The sequence below is a fragment of the Achroia grisella genome, unplaced genomic scaffold (assembly GCF_030625045.1).
Source record: "Achroia grisella isolate CSIRO2021 unplaced genomic scaffold, CSIRO_AGI_Agris_v1 utg1173, whole genome shotgun sequence".
Lineage (NCBI taxonomy): Eukaryota > Metazoa > Arthropoda > Insecta > Lepidoptera > Pyralidae > Achroia > Achroia grisella.
Window position 1 is genome coordinate 1,173,313 of NW_026712589.1, and position 19,459 is coordinate 1,192,771.

The 19,459-nt window shown below is 32.7% G+C and overlaps 1 protein-coding gene across 1 annotated transcript in view; it reads right to left on the reverse strand.

The window, feature by feature from the left end:
- LOC131851266 (probable cytochrome P450 305a1) overlaps positions 1-19,170 on the reverse strand; it is a 53,312-nt gene extending 34,142 nt beyond the window's left edge. Inside the window, exons 1-2 of the mRNA XM_059201745.1 lie at positions 19,018-19,170; positions 10,001-10,255 (exon numbers count right to left, since the gene is read on the reverse strand). Coding sequence (XP_059057728.1) covers positions 10,001-10,255; positions 19,018-19,105 — 343 coding nt within the window. The 5' untranslated portion in view covers positions 19,106-19,170. The remainder of the gene's footprint in view (positions 1-10,000; positions 10,256-19,017) is intronic.
- Positions 19,171-19,459: the final 289 nt, after the last annotated feature.

Sequence of the window (19,459 nt, forward strand, 5' to 3'; positions counted from 1 at the left end):
ATATATATCCTCGGTAGCCTAGCGGTATAGGACGCCGCTTACCTTCCGATGGTCTCGGGTTCGATTCCTCGCACGGTACAACCATTTGTATTCATGAGTTTGTATCGGTCTGGGTGTTTTCTACGCATATATATTTCTATTGATAGAGAAATATATATGATAGAGCTGTACTCGCGACTTCGTCTGCGTGGAATTTAAATATATTTTTCTAAAATAAATGTAGCCTAAGTCAATTCTTATTACATCCAATAAAAGTCCCGGCAAAATCGGTGTAGCCATTTCAGAGATTAGCCGGAACAAACAGACAGACAGACAGACAAAAATTGTAAAAAAGGTTGTTTTGGTGTATGTACCGTAATTATATTCATATGCATGTAGTAAAAACGGTTATTTCAATATTACAAACAGAGACTCCAATTTTATTTATATGTATAGATAATGAAATTGCTCTAACGGTTTACGCTGGCGGGGCATCAGTGGAGGATGATAAGATGAGCATGAGGTCAGGTCAGTTAGCCCATCGTGACAAATTCACCAAGAATTTATCACGATGATTTCCAGGGGGAACCGCGTGGAGGTCAACCTGACACGGTACATTGCTAGCAATATGATCATCACTTCACATTACTACAAAAAAAATATCTAAGTATTTATATCAGTTGTCTAGTACCCACAACACAAGCTCTGCTTACCGTGGGACTAGATAACGCTGTGTTAATTGTCCAGGAAATAACCCTGTTATTATTATTATTATTATATAAAGAAAGAAAGAAAATTGTTTATTTGGTACACAGAAAATAATTAAATTTTAATTTACTAGGTCTTAGGTTAAATAGGTCTCCGCTCAGTATATGTCGTGACGGGGTGCCACGACGCTGGTTTTCAGCGGATACCTTCATATATAATAAATATAATAATAATAATACACATACATACATAAATCTAGGCGGATATAGAGCTTTATTAAACGCCTGCTGATGCCTTGTTCAGAGGCAAAACACGTGTCACAATATGGAGTAAAACTTAATAGGTAACGGTCGGAATTCGACCATCAATAGAGAAGGTCACATAACGCTTCCAGTAGCCGTGGTCAGGTTTCCGTACTGAATATTTGTGGTCTCACACAAACACACACTCGGTATGCTAATTGTGGCGGAATTAAATAATAGTATATTACTATATAAGTGTATTGTGACGGTTATAATATACTTCAAATATACTCAACCATAAAACTGTGGACACTGTTGCTTTCCCGCAGTTTTACTTTGTTAAATCAATGTCACGCAACCGTATTTATAACACCTTCTATCTTCAGGTGTACTCAAATAATACTTCTTATTATAATCCAATAGTTCGAATGTGTCGCCAATACAATGAAATTCTTGTCTCGAATACAAATATAGATATTTTCCATTCAACGCTGGTCCAGTTCCGGAGACAATTAAATTTCCACCGTAAAGAGACAAATTATATTTAATATTGTACCATTTTTTTTTCTTTAATGTAAATAAAATTCTATTAACATGATAATTCATTGAAGTATATCATTTTATATTTAGTTTACTTTTCATTATATAACCTTATCTAGCTATCTAGCGTATATTGAATGCGTCTATATAATTTAGCTCTTAGACATACATAGTGTTGGATTACAATCCAGTTTTGTACTGAACTACACGCTCCTAGTTATATTATTATATTGACTGTAATATGTTTTGTATGCTAATAAATAAATAAAATAAATGTGCTGCCTACTGGCTGGCGTCGCGTGGCAATCACTTCGAAATTAGAATAAAAAATAGCAAATTCAAGTTCATAAATCATTTATTCATATAGAACATTTTAGCCGCTTATGAACGTCAAATTTTTTATGTTATAATTATTCCCTGCCGTCTAGTTCATAGATCTAATTGAGAAGAACTGGCAATAAACTCAATTGAATTACTATTTTTTAAAGCCATTTTATTTACATAGGTGTCTATGTCTAACATTAAATGAAAATCCCGTGCATGAACAACTATTGCCATGCTCGCTCGTCATTCAAGTAATCGTTGTGTGAGTAATAGCACAGATAACATAATATTACATAGTAATAGTATGGTTATGGAATATAACTTCATTATTTGCGTTTACAACGCACGTGTGTTGTATGAACTAATATCTAATGTGTTGGAAAAATAATATAAATCCATTATAATCAGTGATATTATTTAATAGCAAAATTAAATTCTGTAACCTAATTATTTGTATGTCTTGAAATGTAAATTGTAAAGGAGCTGCTCATTCTAGTATTAATATTCATATACTCCGCTAAATTATTAAAATATAAGCCTGACTCAGTATCCTGCTGTGACTAGCTTGGTAATTATGTATGTAGATACCGCCTTAGACTACCACAAATTATGCTTTAAGAGCTTATTATAAGACACAATTTTGTAAGTCACATATATGTAGGTATGTTGTTTTATATGTCATTAATATTAAGGAATAATATCAAGTGATAAAATATAAAGCTATGATTAGCGAAAGTGCTGTTCTATATTAGAAATTATATCAATAAAACAGTAACAATTTATAAAATCCAGAGATATTAATCGATCATAGAGACATGAGATATCAATTCGGAATGATTCGTTTCTACCGACGAACAATTTGCGGGAAGTTGTCTCTATGGATATATCTGTCTTATAATATTTCATTCGACATTCAGCTTTCTTTATTATATTTAAGAATTGAACAGAAAATTCTTTATTCAAATAAACTTGAATTGAAGCAGTTTTGAATGCATTTTTTTTAATCTACCACTCATTCGTAAAGCTGTCTCGTCACAAGAAAAAGAGCAAGATACTTGCGTCTTCCTTGAATAATTGTTGGAACTACATTTTTAAGTACAAAGGTGTGAATACAAAATAGCATTAATTCATTGGAATAAAATAGTAAATACTTAGCCAGCTATTTGAGTAACTAAATAAGAGGAAATTAGAACAAACAAGTCTCAACAAGCAGTACTGTACACGACTTAATGAATGATTGAAATTAAGTTTCGCTTTAATACATGAGATATGGCAGTAAATTTGAATAAACACATGACTACTTATTCCACACTTAAGTAATTTCAATAGTTCAAGCCATCAGGTAGGCTATCCACTTTATCATTAAATTTATAGTTACACTAGCTGTTCGTCATCGTCGCGTGGAATATAACTTTATTTTCTAAAATAAAAGTAGCCTAGGTTACTCCTTATTACATTAGCTACCTACCAAAAAAAGTCCCGTCAAAATCGGTCAAGCTATTTCAGAGATTAGCCGGAACAAACAGACCGAAAGACAGACAGACAAAAATTGTGAAGTGTTTTTTTGGTGTATATACCGTATTTATATTCATATCCATGTAGTAAAAAAGAGTTATTTCAGTATTACAAACAGACGCTCCAATGTTATTTACATGTATAGATATGTATATGGTATATATGTAGATAAAACTCTAGTGCTGCTTTATTTTCATTTTTGGTGTATGTAATATTTTTTTTTCTCTCAAGGGGGGAATATCTGTGGGACACAGTTACCTAAATACATCAAAATAATAATTGCATTTAATAATGCCTAAGTAAGACAAATATAATACTGTCTACTAAGCACTGCTGTGTCTAAACTGTGTCACCCCACCTTACATTTTCCTATTGTTATTTAGTATATAAGATCATTATTTCTCATATTGTCAGTCAATTACCATCTGTAATATACATCGTCTCGACCATCAACTTCGTATCGTTCACCCGCAACAGATACATGGTCTAGTATAGAACTTACTGCAATACAGGGATTTTTTGGCAATTTTAGAGTGATATCTAGAAAAAAAATCTTTAGTCATAAACTTAATATAAGCACTTTTGAATAGTCAAGTTTTTTTATTCTACCGCTTATTCGGAATGCAGATTCATCACAAGAAGAATAAGCAAGATACTTGTGTGTTGCTCTTTTAAATAAATATTGATTTATTTATATTTAATTAACAACAAGGATTAGGCATGCGACAATCAATATAGAAACCGCTACGCACTTAATCTCTGTTCAATCAGATAATATTGTCAGCGCTATGAATTTTAAGTTAGATATTTTCTACAAAAACATTATTATCATTTATCTCTGGTATGCCTCCCTCTCCCACTTCGATGTCATATAAATTAACCAAAATAGCCTTTGATTTTACTTAGTTCTTTTAATAATAATTTAAGAGCTGTGCTCTTGTCGGTGGAGCTCCCGCCACCTTCCACGATCTTCTATCAGTCCTTTTAGCTGTTGATACGACTTAACTTTTTCTTCTTTTATTTGTTATATTTATTTGTTTTTAATGCATGGTCTTCAGGTATATTTGTTTCCCATGGTATAATGAGCTCTACCAATATTACACGTTTAATTTTTTTTATTCAATAATAAAATAAGAATATATTTTGTCTGAATGATGAAAGACCTACATCCGCTGGGATTTTATTATGCATTTCGTACGTATCCATTAAAATATTCCGGTCAGGTAATATCTAGGATTGAGATTGGCTTATTTTTGGAGTTTCGAGTACGGCCTACTTTTATTAATTAACTAGCTGTACCCACGACTACGTCCGCGTGGAATTTAACTTTATTTTTCTAAAACAAAAGTAGCCTAAGTCACTCCTTATTACATCAGCTACCTGCCAATAAAATTCCCGTCAAAATCGGCCCAACCATTTCAGAGATTAGCCGGAACAAACAGACAGACAGACAGGCAAAAATTGTAAAAAATGTTATTTTAGTGTATGTACCGTATTTATATTCATATGCATGTAGTAAAAAACGGTTATTACAATATTACAAACAGACACTCCAATTTTATTTACATTTTATTTGTATGTATAGATTTTATATTATTAAAGTTAATTTGTCTTTTGTGTGTATTCAATCTTTTTAAGGTACTATACGTAACGTATCGTATATTAAAAAATATTCCGTAAAATATATCTGGATTTTGTTCTGGATTCGTATATATATATATACGACTAGACCAACATTATTCTGATACCGGTTTACGTGCCTCTTTTCCGGTTTAATAGCAAAGTACAATTCAATTTTTTTAAGTGTAAAAAATAAATAAGAAATGTTTATTTTAAACGCGTATAAGAAAACTTACGAAATAGATATTAATAATATTAGCAAACATAGAATAAGTCGTAGTTATTAACACCTATTCCGTAACATGTGATTGAGAAATACAATTTAAGAAGGTATCAATTGTACTAAACTAGCCACTCTACTAGTACATGTACACTAGTACATTATATATATAAACCTTCCTCTTGAATCACTCTATCTATTGCTGAAAGCTGCTTTTTTTTAAATAATAAATAATAATAATAATAACCGTTTCTCTCCCTGGGGCCCTGAACCCCGGCCGACTGTGCTTCAGCCGGGGCTATGTTGCCATCTCCTCTCCTTAAGAGGGGAGATGAGATTTTTTTTAATGTTTAGTAATAAATATAAAAAAAAAAATTTGCAATAGATTTTGTGTACATACATATATAATGTTATACAAAAACATGGCCGTTGCAAAATCTGCTTATATCAAGCGTACAAATCTTAAGTTAATTAAATTATCGATTGTTTATATAATTATGAATTATTGTATGTAGGTATATGTCAATTTGTATATAAATCTAAATGTCATGAGGAACAATTTATTAAAACAATTAAAGATATATACGTGCAGACATAAGTGGCGACTTGTTTTTTATTATATAACTATTATTATTATGACGACCTCGGTGGTCTAGCGGTCTAGCACATCGCTTTACGTCCGATGGTCACGGGTTCGATTCCTCGCACGGCACAAACATTTGTATTCATGAGTATGATTGTTTGTATCGGTCTGGGTGTTTTCTATGTATGATATGTATGTATTTACGAAAAAAAAATATCTATGTACTTGTATCAGTTATCTAGTACCCATAACACAAGCTTTAGATAGCTTAACTTGGGACTAGATGGCGCTGTGAGAATTGTCCTGAGATTATTATTATTATTATAACTTGCTAGTCGGCCCGGCTTCGCACGGGTGTGTATATATATATAAAACTTCCTCTTTAATCACTGTATCTATAAAAAAAACCGGTTCAAAAACTGTTGCGTATTTTTAAAGATTTAAGCATACATAGGGACAGATAGCGACAGCGACTTTGTTTTATACTATGTAATTATGAAGATGTATTCTTTGATATCGTATACTAGAATTAATAATAATATAATATAATAATCTCAGGACAATTCACACAGCGCTATCTAGCCCCAAGTTAAGCTAGCTAAAGCTTGTGTTATGGGCACTAGATAACTGATACAGATACTTAGATTTTGTTTTTCGTAAATACATACATATTATACATAGAAAACACCCAGACCGATACAAACAATCATACTCATGAATACAAATGTTTGTGCCGTGCGAGGAATCGAACCGCCACCATCGGACGTAAAGCGGTGTGCTACACCGCTAGACCACTGAGGTCGTCAGAATTAAGATATAAGTTGTAATATGTAACGTAATTATTCTAATCCATATAATTAGTATACGCAAGAACCTCGATGGTCTAGTGGTTTCATATAGCTTTACATCCGATGGTTGCGGGTTCGATTCCTCGCACGTTACAAAAATTTGTATACATGACTGTTTGCACCAATCTGGGTGTTTTCTATGTATATTATGACTTCTTACAAAAGAAACTAAGTATTTATATCAGTAGTCTAGTACCCATAACACAAGCTCTGCTTACCTAGGGAGTAACGTGACGTTGTGGGAATTATCCAAGAGTATTGTTACTAATACAATAAAAAAATCCTATATTGAACTATTGACTTACTAGCTGCATCATACTCACTTAACATTTATCATTAAATATCGCATGTTTATTACTCTTTCACGCAAAAACTACTAAACTGATTTTGATGAAACTTTGTAGTAATATAGCTCACACATCAGAACACTTAGGCTATAAATTTCATGCAGGCAAAACCACGGGCAGAGTCAATGTAACATATCTCATACCCACAATTAAGACGTACCAAACTACACCTATTAAAATCCATCAAGTCGTTTAGGTTGCATGACGATAAAGATGCGGACCAAAGATATAAATAAATTCAGTCACGTATACCCGTTTCCCAATAAAGATATTTTTGAAATACACACTAACCACGAAGTATTTCTATGTGAGGGAGGCACTTCTTTATTCGGACGGTTAACAATGTCATGATTACTTAGGATTCTGAGTGATCTTTCATAATTAGAATACGTTTTTATGTAATTGGGATAAAAAAATCACTGAAGATGCTTGTTATAGAAAGGAACAGTTTAGCACACCGCTCCACTTCCATATAATCATACATTTCTCTCATCTTCGGTATAATAATACATATTACATATTATAGTACTAGCTATTCCCGCGGCTCCGTCGGAGTGGAATTTTATTTTATTTTTTACAATAAAAGTAGCCTAAGTTACTTCTTATTACATAAGCTACCTGCGAAAAAAAGTCCCGGCAAAATCGGTGTAGCCATTGCACCGATTTGACCGGGCATCTGTATAGATATAGAAATTAAACCGAGAATTTCAAAGATTTGTAATTCATGCGTACGAATCGCTAGTGTACGTATAAATAAAATTGGAGTGTCTGTTTGTAATATTGAAATAACCGTTTTTTACTACATGCGTATGAATATAAATACATACACCAAAATAACATTTTTTACAATTTTTGTCTGTCTGTCTGTCTGTTCCGGCTAATCTCTGAAATGGCCGCACCGATTTTGACGGGACTTTTTTGGCAGGTTAAGATATAATAAGGAGTACCTTAGGCTACTTTTATTTTAGAAAAAAAAAAGTTAAATTCCACGCGGACGATGTCGCGTGTACAGCTAGTCTAATATAAATAATTCACTTGTTATATTATACTTGAGTGGGATCAATTTAGCATGATTGCGTCTATTGAGGAATCATTTCGTTCATAGACTCATACAAATCTTTCAATTGTTACTATTAATACATTCCGTACGTAACTGAAAAGAGCGACTTCATTGAGTGTTGTTACTAGCTTCCCAAAAATCTTTAACGTTCAGAAAAAAATAGAAATAAAAGGAACTTTTGACTAAGAAGAAAAATAGTTTTACTCAACGAAAAATAAAAATGATATACTCTATAGATTTCTGTATTCATACATCTTAATAAAAAAACTATTGGCAGACAAGAGAAATAACTTTATTCGTCGAAAAATCCAAAAGAGAATTATTCTTAACAAAAATTGTCTTATATTTTAATATATAAAAACATTTCGTATCATGTTGTTTGTACGCGATGGAATACTAAACTACCGAACCGATTTTGATGAAATTTTGTAACATGTGTATTTGGTAGGTCTGAGACAGTATTGTTATATATTTATAAAACCGTAAGTAGTTTCAACGCCAAAAAAATTGTTTTATTGATATGATATTTGTATCTTTTTTATTTTTCGCCATTAAATAATACACACAACCCTAAATTTTCAGACTTCATCATCATTTCATCATCAACCCGAACAACGATAAGAATGTTTATCGCTTGGACGAATATATAGGCTATCTTTCATATCAAATGCAAACAAAACCGTAGGTAACAACTATTCAATAAATATTCTAAGACAATATTGATCACATTGTATGTTTTTCTAGGAATGTTATATATATAAACTTATTTCAAACTTTATAAACATGTTTACACTGAAATGGTAGATGTTTTGTTTTATAACTCACTAATGCCTAAGTGATTGAGCGGATTTTAATGGAATTTGGTATATGAATAGTCTAAGTGTATTCATAACCATACATATATAACAATAGTAACAACCCAAGACAATTCACACAGCTCCATCTAGTCCTAAGTTAATCAGAGCTTGTGTTATGAGTACGAGTTAAGTAATACATTGTTTTTTGTTAACACATACATAAAAATACTCAGAAATAAACAATCATACTCATGAATGTTTGTATGTGCAAGGAATCAAACCCGCAATCATTTGAAATAAAGCGGTGTTGTTGCGCGTATGAATTATATACAGGACTAGCTTTTGCCCGCGGCTTAGCTCGCGTTAATTTATCCCCTTAGGGGTGGAATTTATGAATCCTTTCTTAGGGGATGCCTACGTCATAGTAGCTTTATGCATGCAAAGTCTCAGCCCGATAAGTTTAAAATGGACAAAGTTTCATACAAACTTTCATCCCCTATTTTATCCCCTTGGGGGTAGATTTAATCAAAATCCTTTCTTAGCGGATGCCTACATCATAACATCTACCTGCATGCCAAATTTCAGCCCGATCCGTCCAGTGGTTTGGGCTGTGCTTTGATAGATTACTACGTCAGTCACCTTTAAGTTATATATATTTAGAAATATATATACGATTTTGTATATGTTTAATTGAATAAAGAATTTATCTATCCATTTTTATAATATATAGAGCATAGATAGAGCATGTTCTAACATGACTCAACACATGTAGTTATATTTACCTAATGTGACCATTTATTCTTCGACTCAAAACGGGACACAATTAACAGACAGCCAATGAAAAAAACTTTTTTTTAAAATTATCTATTCAAAAAAAGTTATCAATTAAGAAATATATCCGATAAATATAATTAAACATTTTGTTTATTCATAGATAGTTTATATTTATCCGATAAAAATAAAATGTTTTGTTATCGGAGGAACAAATTTGACTTTTTAAGAAGTATTTAAGTAAGAATGACACTCTTGGCACATTTTTTTTATACTCACCTTAATTACCAACAACTAACAACCGGCTCGTCTACCCAAAATTTCGCACCGTTACCGAAAACGGGACAATTTTGCGTCCCAGAGTACGTTTCGGGGACACCGGGACTCGTAATTATAAAAAGGGACTGTCCCGTTCATTACGGGACGTCTGGTCACATTATATTTACCTGCTCGTTTCCCAAGACATCGCAGTCTTAAAAAGAAGTTATCCGGTCTTCCCTCGAACTCTGCTTCAGTAAAGACTTGCCGTATATTCTTCTCACCGTATACAACTATCACTAAATCTCTTCCCAGTTTTAATCCAAGAACTTGTGTTGAATATTCTTTGGCCAGCATGGAAAGACCTTTCCACTGGGAGCCGTACATCTTCGACATATTTTGTACCACATTGCTTGAACCAAGGAAAGGAAACCAGCCTGGACCTGGAACAAAGAAAAAAGTCTAAAGTTTTAATTAAAAATAAAATGCCATTCTCACTGTTGAAGGCGTAAATGGCAAAAACAAAATATTACAGTTTTAGTCTTCTATATTGATTTTTCCCCCCATTCGTTCAGTTCTTTTTTTAATGATGAAACTGGCAAAGATCAATTACCATACAGCCTAGTCTAGTTTTTATCAGGTTTAATTTTATATTCACGGAACGAGCCAAGTTTAATGCAAACGTATGACTTTTTTTATCTGTGCGATATAAAATGAAGTATAATAGGTACAAGAAAGCGATTCAAGTGATATTAACGCAGCTAAGTAATTTGTTTATTCTGCGGAAGCAGAAAGCAATTACATTGTCTATCTAGCTCTTAGAATAAGTTTTTGTTAAATAAAAATATAAAGTTTATATTTAACAATCAACGTAATGAATATGATATTTCTCTGTCCAATTAAATTAAATGCATTTACAATCAATGTGTTCCATATTCCGATCAGGTATTATATTATGTGTACATACAGCTAGGCTTCTACTTTATATGGAGTCTCTGTATAAGGTTTTTTTACCGGAACATATTTCATCAATTTCCTTTATTTATTACACTGAACATTTATACGTTTTAATAATTGTTTTCAGTAACAATTCCCGTTACAAAAGCATTTTAATAAAATATTTCCTTTTATATTAGTTGTTAATTTTCTAGTAGAAACAGTGCACCATCTTTTTACTTGTTTTTCTTTTATATAACAGGCAAATCACTTTATTATTCCTAAGAGAAAAGAACAACTAGAAAATATAAAGTGTTATTTAAGTTACTAATTGTAATGGATCGGATGATTAGATGTTGTGAATGTAGATTAGAGGTTCCGGGTTAACAGAATGAATGGATTTATACATGAATGACAATAAGTCGATTAAATAGAAAAATGGCTCAATTCAAAAAGTACATTTTTTACAAGACAAGCATTTAAAGTTTTTAAATTTATTTAAATAATTTTTTTTTCCTTCAAAGTTTTGACAAATATTTAGACAGAAGTATTATATATCATTTTAAAAGTATTTAGATAATGATTAAGACGGCGTGGTTAATTTAATTGAGTCATAAAAGGAGGTAATTCTAGTTTCTAATTTTGAAAAATGACAATTTTCTATTTAATCTACGATGTCATTGTGTTGATTTTTTTATCATCGCATGATTACACTGTTCCCTAATTTTTTTTAGTGGATGATAATGGAATGTTGTACCTGCCTGCGCTAAGAGTTTACGCTGGCGGGGCACCAGTGGAGGATGATAAGATGAACATGAAGTCAGATCTGTTAGCCCAACGTGACAAATTCACCGGGAATTTATCACAATGGTTTCCAGGAGGAACCATTGAATGATTGGAAAGGATTGCTAGCAATGGGATCATTAGTCCACATTACTATCAATCCCCTCTCCCCACTGTTCCCTAGTTATGATGGTAATAGTCTATTACGACATAAGTGCGTTATAATAGTTATAACACACGACGCCGAATTTCATCCCGTACCGAAGACGAGAGCGTAATAGGGCCGTGTTTTTTTTCGGACTATTCTAATGCTGTTAGCCGCAGCTGGCCTTTACAACTTCACCGGACGATGGGGGGCGAGTGCAGATGCCACTAAAAACCCGCGGAAGGACTCAAGGAGCGGCTAAAAGCTGATTACCGCCTGACCTATACGACTTTTGTCTAAGAACACCGCTAGGGGTTCGAAACTCGTTTGAATTGTACGGGAGATCAATCAAATACGGGCATATATCGTTGAATATTTTTCAACACACATGTAAGGAAACAGAATAAAAAATCATGATATTCTACATATTTTGTTGATTTTGGTATTTTCTCTCAGTTGGTAAGTTTTTACAAACAGCGCGCTGAATACTACTCGGCGCAGCGGGCAGTTCAATATTTGATAAAAAAAATAGCAAATAGTATGACTATTTGCTATTATTTTGTTGATGTTAGTATTTTCACTCAGTTGGTAAGTTTTTAAAACAGCGCGCTGAATACTATTCGGCGTAGCGGGTAGTTCAATATTTGATAAAAAAAATAGCAAATAGTATGACTATTTGCTATTATTTTGTTGATTTTAGTATTTTCTCTCAGTTGGTAAGTTTTTAAAACAGCGCGCTGAATACTACTCGGCGCAGCGGGCAGTTCAATATTTGATAAAAAAAATAGCAAATAGTATGACTATTTGCTATTATTTTGTTGATGTTAGTATTTTCACTCAGTTGGTAAGTTTTTAAAACAGCGCGCTGAATACTACTCGGCGCAGCGGGCAGTTCAATATTTGATAAAAAAAATAGCCAATAGTATGACTATTTGCTATTATTTTGTTGATGTTAGTATTTTCTCTCTGTTGGTAAGTTTTTAAAACAGCGCGCTGAATACTACTCGGCGCAGCGGGTAGTTCAATATTTGATAAAAAAAATAGCAAACAGTATGACTATTTGCTATTATTTTGTTGATGTTAGTATTTTCACTCAGTTGGTAAGTTTTTAAAACAGCGCGCTGAATACTACTCGGCGCAGCGGGCAGTTCAATATTTGATAAAAAAAATAGCAAATAGTATGACTATTTGCTATTATTTTGTTGATTTTAGTATTTTCTCTCTGTTGGTGAGTTTTTAAAACAACGCGCTGAATACTACTCGGCGCAGCGGGCAGTTCAATATTTGATAAAAAAAATAGCAAATAGCCATAGAGTATAACTTCAATGTTTGCGTTTTAAATCACGCGTGAGTTGAGTTTTGCTTTGCTAAACTGAGCTTAGCTTTATGAACTTCTTTTTATATCGAAAGTCGGTGTAATCAGTACCATTTTACTTGTAGGTGTATTTGTTGAAAAAAAGTAACAAACAATTTGGCTCGGGACCGAAACTCTTCTTGTATTTATCTCATTAGTGTAAATATTTCTGCAATATAAATAAGTACATAGCCTCAACTGATTTCTTTTGATTTGATGACCTCGGCGGTCCAGCGGTCTAGAACACCGCTTTACGCCCTATGATCGCGGGTTCGATTCCTCGCACGGTACAAACATTTGTATTCATGACTATGATTGTTTGTATTGGTCTGGGTGTCTTCTACGTATAATATGTATGTATTTAAAAAAAAATATATAAATGTATATGTATCAGTTATCTAGTACCCATAACACAAGCTTTAGCTAGCTTAACTTGGGTCTAGATGGCGCTGTGTGAATTGTTCTGATATTATTATTATTATATTATTATTATTTCTTATAATACCTTCAGGCAGAAGCAGTAAAAAGGGACTATTGGGGTCGGCAAGTAACAGCTAAACATACAGCAGTTCCTGCTATTTCGTCCGCGTGGAATTTAGCTAACTAAATGTTAAATTAAAAGATAATAAAAAAAATTGCCTAAGTTCCTCCTTATTACATAAGCTACCTGCCAAAAAAAGTTCCGTCTAAATCGGTCCAGTCATTTCAGAGATTAGCCGGAACAAACAGACAGACAAAAATTGTAAAAATTTTGTTTTGGTGTACGTACCGTATTTATATTCATATGCATGTAGTAAAAAACGGTTATTTCAATATTACAAACAGACATTCCCATTTTATTTATAAGTAGGTATAGATATATATACTGATAAATAGAAAAATAAAATATTTTAGTAAATTAAGGAAATAAATATAATATCACTATTTACAATGATATATATATATATATATAGTGAATAAATATATAGATAGATAGATAGACCATTAAAAATATATATATATTAGGGATCATCACGCGGATGTATTACAAAACTTTGAAATTCTTGGCTTGTTCTATGCTATAACACGCATTCAGTATACATTAACTGTGCCCGCGGTTTCACTCGCATAAAATTATGTATATGTTATTCTGATGTATAAGCTATATTACTGTAAAGTTTCATCAAAATCCGTTCTGTAGTTTTTGCGTGAAAGAGTAACAAACATCCATCCATACTCAAAACATTAGCGTTTATAATACATTCTTATATATAAAATTCTCGTGTCACAATGTTAGTTACCATACTGCTCCGAAATGGATAGACCGATTTTTATGTAATTTAATATGCATCTTAAGTAGGTCTGAGAATGGACTAAGTACTATTTTTTTTCATACTCCTAAGTGATAAGGGTTGTCCACACCTGACATTATTATTTTATTTTTTAGACAAAATTTTTTATTATGTATCATTAAAAATACATACAACCCTAAATTTTCACTCTTCTATTACCAACCCAAATAGGGGTTTAAACACTTTTTTTTATAGCATTATTAATTTATATGGCAAAACAACGTTTGCCGGGACAGCTAGTAAGATATAAATATATTGAATCACTATATCTATATCAGATAAAAGAATTAAAACCCGTTATATAATTTAAAAGATAGATCTAACCGAACAGACAGCAGCTGCGATTTAATTTACTATGTAAAGATTAGTTTTTTAAAATAAAAAGTATAACGAAACAGGTTTCACCACTTGTAATAAAAAAGTATTAATTGAAAGTGTACATTCATTCTCAATATTGTATGAGTAGATGTACGAGTGCTATGTAATCTATACATGTAAATAAAATTGGAGTGTCTGTTCGTAATCTTGAAATAACTACATGCATCATCATCATCATCATCTGCTTCATCCTTATCCCATTTATTTGGGGTCGGCGTAATATGTTTTTCGCTTCCATTCATCCCTGTTCGCAGTCATCGCGTTATTTACTTCCTTACTTCAAATAACTACATGCATATGAATATAAAAAACGGTACCTACACCAAAATAACATTTTTTACAATTTTTGTCTGTCTATCTGTCTGTTTGAACCGGCTAATCTCTGAATTGACTGGACCGATTTTGACGGAACTTTTTTTGGCAGGTAGCTTATGTAATAAGGAGGAACTTAGGCTATTTTTTTTATTATCTTTTAATTTAACATTTAGTTAGCTAAATTCCACGCGGACGAAATTGCAGGAACTGCTGTATGTTTAGCTGTTACTTGCCGACCCCAATAGTCCCTTTTTACTGCTTCTGCCTGAAGGTATTATAAGAAATAATAATAATATAATAATAATAATATCAGAACAATTCACACAGCGCCATCTAGACCCAAGTTAAGCTAGCTAAAGCTTGTGTTATGGGTACTAGATAACTGATACATATACAGGGACCGATTTGACGGGGCTTTTTTTGGTAAGGCTTTTTTTTGGTTAGGCTACTTTTATTTCAGAAAAATAAAGTAAAATTCCACGCGGACAGAATCGCGGGAACAGATAGTTTAAAAATATTTGTCATAAATTGCTATTCTGTACAATAAATGAGAAGTAAAGATAAGGTAGAGATATGTTGAACAGGTCTCCCCTCACAACATCCTTTGGTCTAGATAAGATTAGCAGCACATTCATTTCCTGTATTTAGTCGTGTTGCCATGACTTTGCATGTTCCATATGGTTATTTTTTAAAAGTTCAAATGTAAGACCAGAGTATGAGAATAAAATTAAAAAAAAAATAAGACCTACATACTATACTATCTATACATATAAATAAAATTGGAGTGTCTGTTTGTAATATTGAAATAACCGTTTTCTTACTACATGCATATGAATATAAATACGGTACATACACCAAAGTTATGTTATGTATATAACATGTTTTACAGGTTTTGTCTGTCTGTCTGTTTGTTTCGGCTGATCTTTGAAATGGCTGGACCGATTTTGATGTGACTTTTTTGGCAAGTAGCTAATGTAATAAGGAGTAACTAAGCCTAATTTTATTTTATAAAAATCGTCTAATTACCTTTTTTGTTAAATTCCACGCGGACGAAGCCGCGAGTATTGCATATCTATACTACTACTAACCTACATTGCTGTGACAATATTCGCAATAAATACATTTGGTAAAAGATAGCGTTGGTTATCTCTAAAAAAGAAAAAAACTGATAATCGTAATATTACGGGAAGCAAACTTTGTTTACGATAATTCCTCGGATGGAGTATGAAATTTCACACACATAATTTATATAGAGAAGAAGAAAAAAAAAGAAAGAAGTAGTGCAAAAAGTATATTTTTAATGTGCTTAATAAATAAATCCCCCTTCGATCAATCCCCCGTCCAATTCAAACGGGGACCGATGTTACGACGGCGAGCCGAGGTTTGAACCCCTAGCGGTGCCCTCAGACTAATGTCGTAACCGTCAGGCGAGAGTTGGCCTTCAGCCGCTCCATAAGTCCTTCCGCGGGTTTGGAGTGCCATCTGCACTCGCCCCTTAACGTCCGGTGAAGCTGTAAAGGCCAGCTGCGGCCAACAGCATTAGAGTAGTCCGAAAAAAAAAACTTAATAAATATATTTAAACAACGAGAAAAAGGTGACACACACCCCCATGCATTTTTACACAACAACCATATATTAATGTATTTTCACTTTGACTACATACTTCAACTATAAACAAAATAGTTATTTTGTTTGTTTTATATCTAGTCTACAATCAGGGATGTTAGACTGTCCGTAACTGTAACTAAAACTATCTGATATCCGATATAAAAAAATATTCGTAACCGTAACCGAATCCGAAATAACACGTTATGTAACCATTTTATTACCTATTTGTATTTTACTTTTGGAATTCCTTAAAAAATTAATATCCGTAACCGAAATTATCCGAAACTAACGGATAATCCGAAATAATTTCATATCCGCATCCGAATCCGGTATAATAATCACTCCTACATCCGAAACTTAGCCGTATCCGAAATTTCATATCCATTACATCCCTATCTACATAGAAACAGAACCGTAAATACGTGATACTTAAGAAACAGTAAAATATAACAGTCAACAAGGGGAGAAGTATTTTGTTTAACAAAAACGAGATCCTGAATTTTATTATTAATTCGGAGTTTTTAAGAATTAAATCTAAATACAATTTGTTTGTAATATCTTTAGGAATCTCTATAAGTTTTAATCATCACAATAATGTATCACTATTACGTATAACCTATAATATCAATTTCTCCTCATAAAATATCATATTACTTACTGGCTGACCCGTAGAGATTTATTTCCAGTTTTACTTATCTTAAACTAACATATTTTAGTCTTTATGTAATTGGATTAGCAAATGTAGCAAATAATCACGTGATGGTAGATGGTTAACTAATGGACGGTAAGTTACGCCTGTATTGTGCAAATGCATTGCTAATCTGGGGGCTATTGATCCGTCCTCGTCTAATTCAAAAGGGGATCGAAATTACAACGGTCGGAGCCGAGGTTTGAACCCCAACCGGTGCCCTCATACTAAAATCGAATCCGTCAGGCGGGAGTTGTCACTCAGCCGCTCCATAAGCACTTCCTTCGGTTTGGAGTGCCATCAGCACTCGCCTCATGTGGTCAAGTGAAGCTGTAAAGGCAAGCGACTATAGCATTAGAATAGTAAAAAAAAATATCCGAAATAAATCCTATAACTTAACTTAATTATACGGAATAAACCCACAAAGACTAATAGCTATTTACGACAACTTGTGGATAAAATACGGAACTTTGTGACTGGATCTCTAGGAATGCAGAATGGCATCTCATGTGATATCAGACGGCACGCGGTCTTTTAAATCACAATAAGTCATTCCAAGAATCTATTGGAGCCTGCATTCCTCTCTTTCGTATTGTATAATTATTTATTGTATCTTTATTCAATAGTTTTTCGCATGCTCGGACTTAAGATTGCCTGCTATTTTAAAATAGAGTTGGTTTCAAATTCAGTTAATATTTTATTAATACGATCTGCGATATTCTGCTTAATGCTATTTCAATTAGTTTTTCAAGTTTAGTGTCTTTTAACCGCAAAAGAGTGCTGACTTTTTGTCAATTTTTAAAAACAACATTCTTTTCAAACGCAAAGGTGTAATCACCTTAATATCAATTTTAATAAATAATATTTCTGAACTCTATTTTAAAAGTACTGCTATAAATAATATTTCTGTTCAAGTATATATCGAAGAACTGTATAACCTAGACAACTAGATTTATTAACTAAATTAGTTGGTATGCTGTATTATATTGCTCAAATTAATAACAAAATATGACTCCTACCATAATAGTGTACTCATATTAACCATTATCCAATTTCAAATAATTGGACATCAATTATCGATAAACACATATTACGTTAATATCAGTTAAGGTGACGACGAAATGTACCGATACATTATTTAAAATTATTAACAATTTTAACGTTGTGTGTACGTAACTTTTGGTGTCGCTTAAACACAAAATTGTTGTAATTTAATAACTCTCATGCAATAGTTCGACATGTTTTCTATGATAAATATCATTGCATAATATTTAAGTTCTTGCATAATACACACTTACTTGTATTTCAGGAAATCTTCTTGTAAGCGAACAGTACATAGGTTAGACATAGTTTCTGTATAACAACGTTATTATTAATACTTTAAATAACAACCGAGTTCCATTAACACTTTGAGTACATTCAGAAAACGATCTATCTTTAGATAACAAACGCCGAACCACTAGTTTGATGCACGTGTCAAACTATTAAAATAGACAGAGTAGAAATTGAGAGACGACTTGTTAAATTATCCGCGATTTGTAATACTATAATTCTGAATCAAAGAAAGTTAAGTCGACTTTGATAACGTGAACTTTGAACTATTAAGTAAATGATATTTAGGATATGGTATGATACAGTAACGAGTGTAATGCCTTCTCCTAATTTACCTGGAGGGAATTTCTTCGGCTTCACTATGGATTTCAGTATGTAGCCAGTAACAATAAGCACTAATAAAGCAAAGGTCAATGTTAACATTTTGTCAGAGCGTGTTAACCACAATTCAGACGAGTCGAGTAAGCATGGGCAGCCGCGTGCCAGCTCCCACGGATACCGAAGCGAGACTGTACTGGACTGTGCAGTGAATTGATTTATATCAAGAAGCTTTTTTAGGAATTTGAAGGAATTGCAAATAACATAACCTATAAATTATAACCAACAAATGTGATTGTAGCGTTTTTATAGCGTAGCAGAAATAACAATAGAATTTATGTAGGTCTCTCTTAAGTGAAGTGGTCTAGTTAATGATGATTGGATGTCTCGTGTATTGTGTGATGAGGAAATCAATAAGAGGCTGTTTAATTTTTTGAGCGCCACTAAATGGTACGCTCT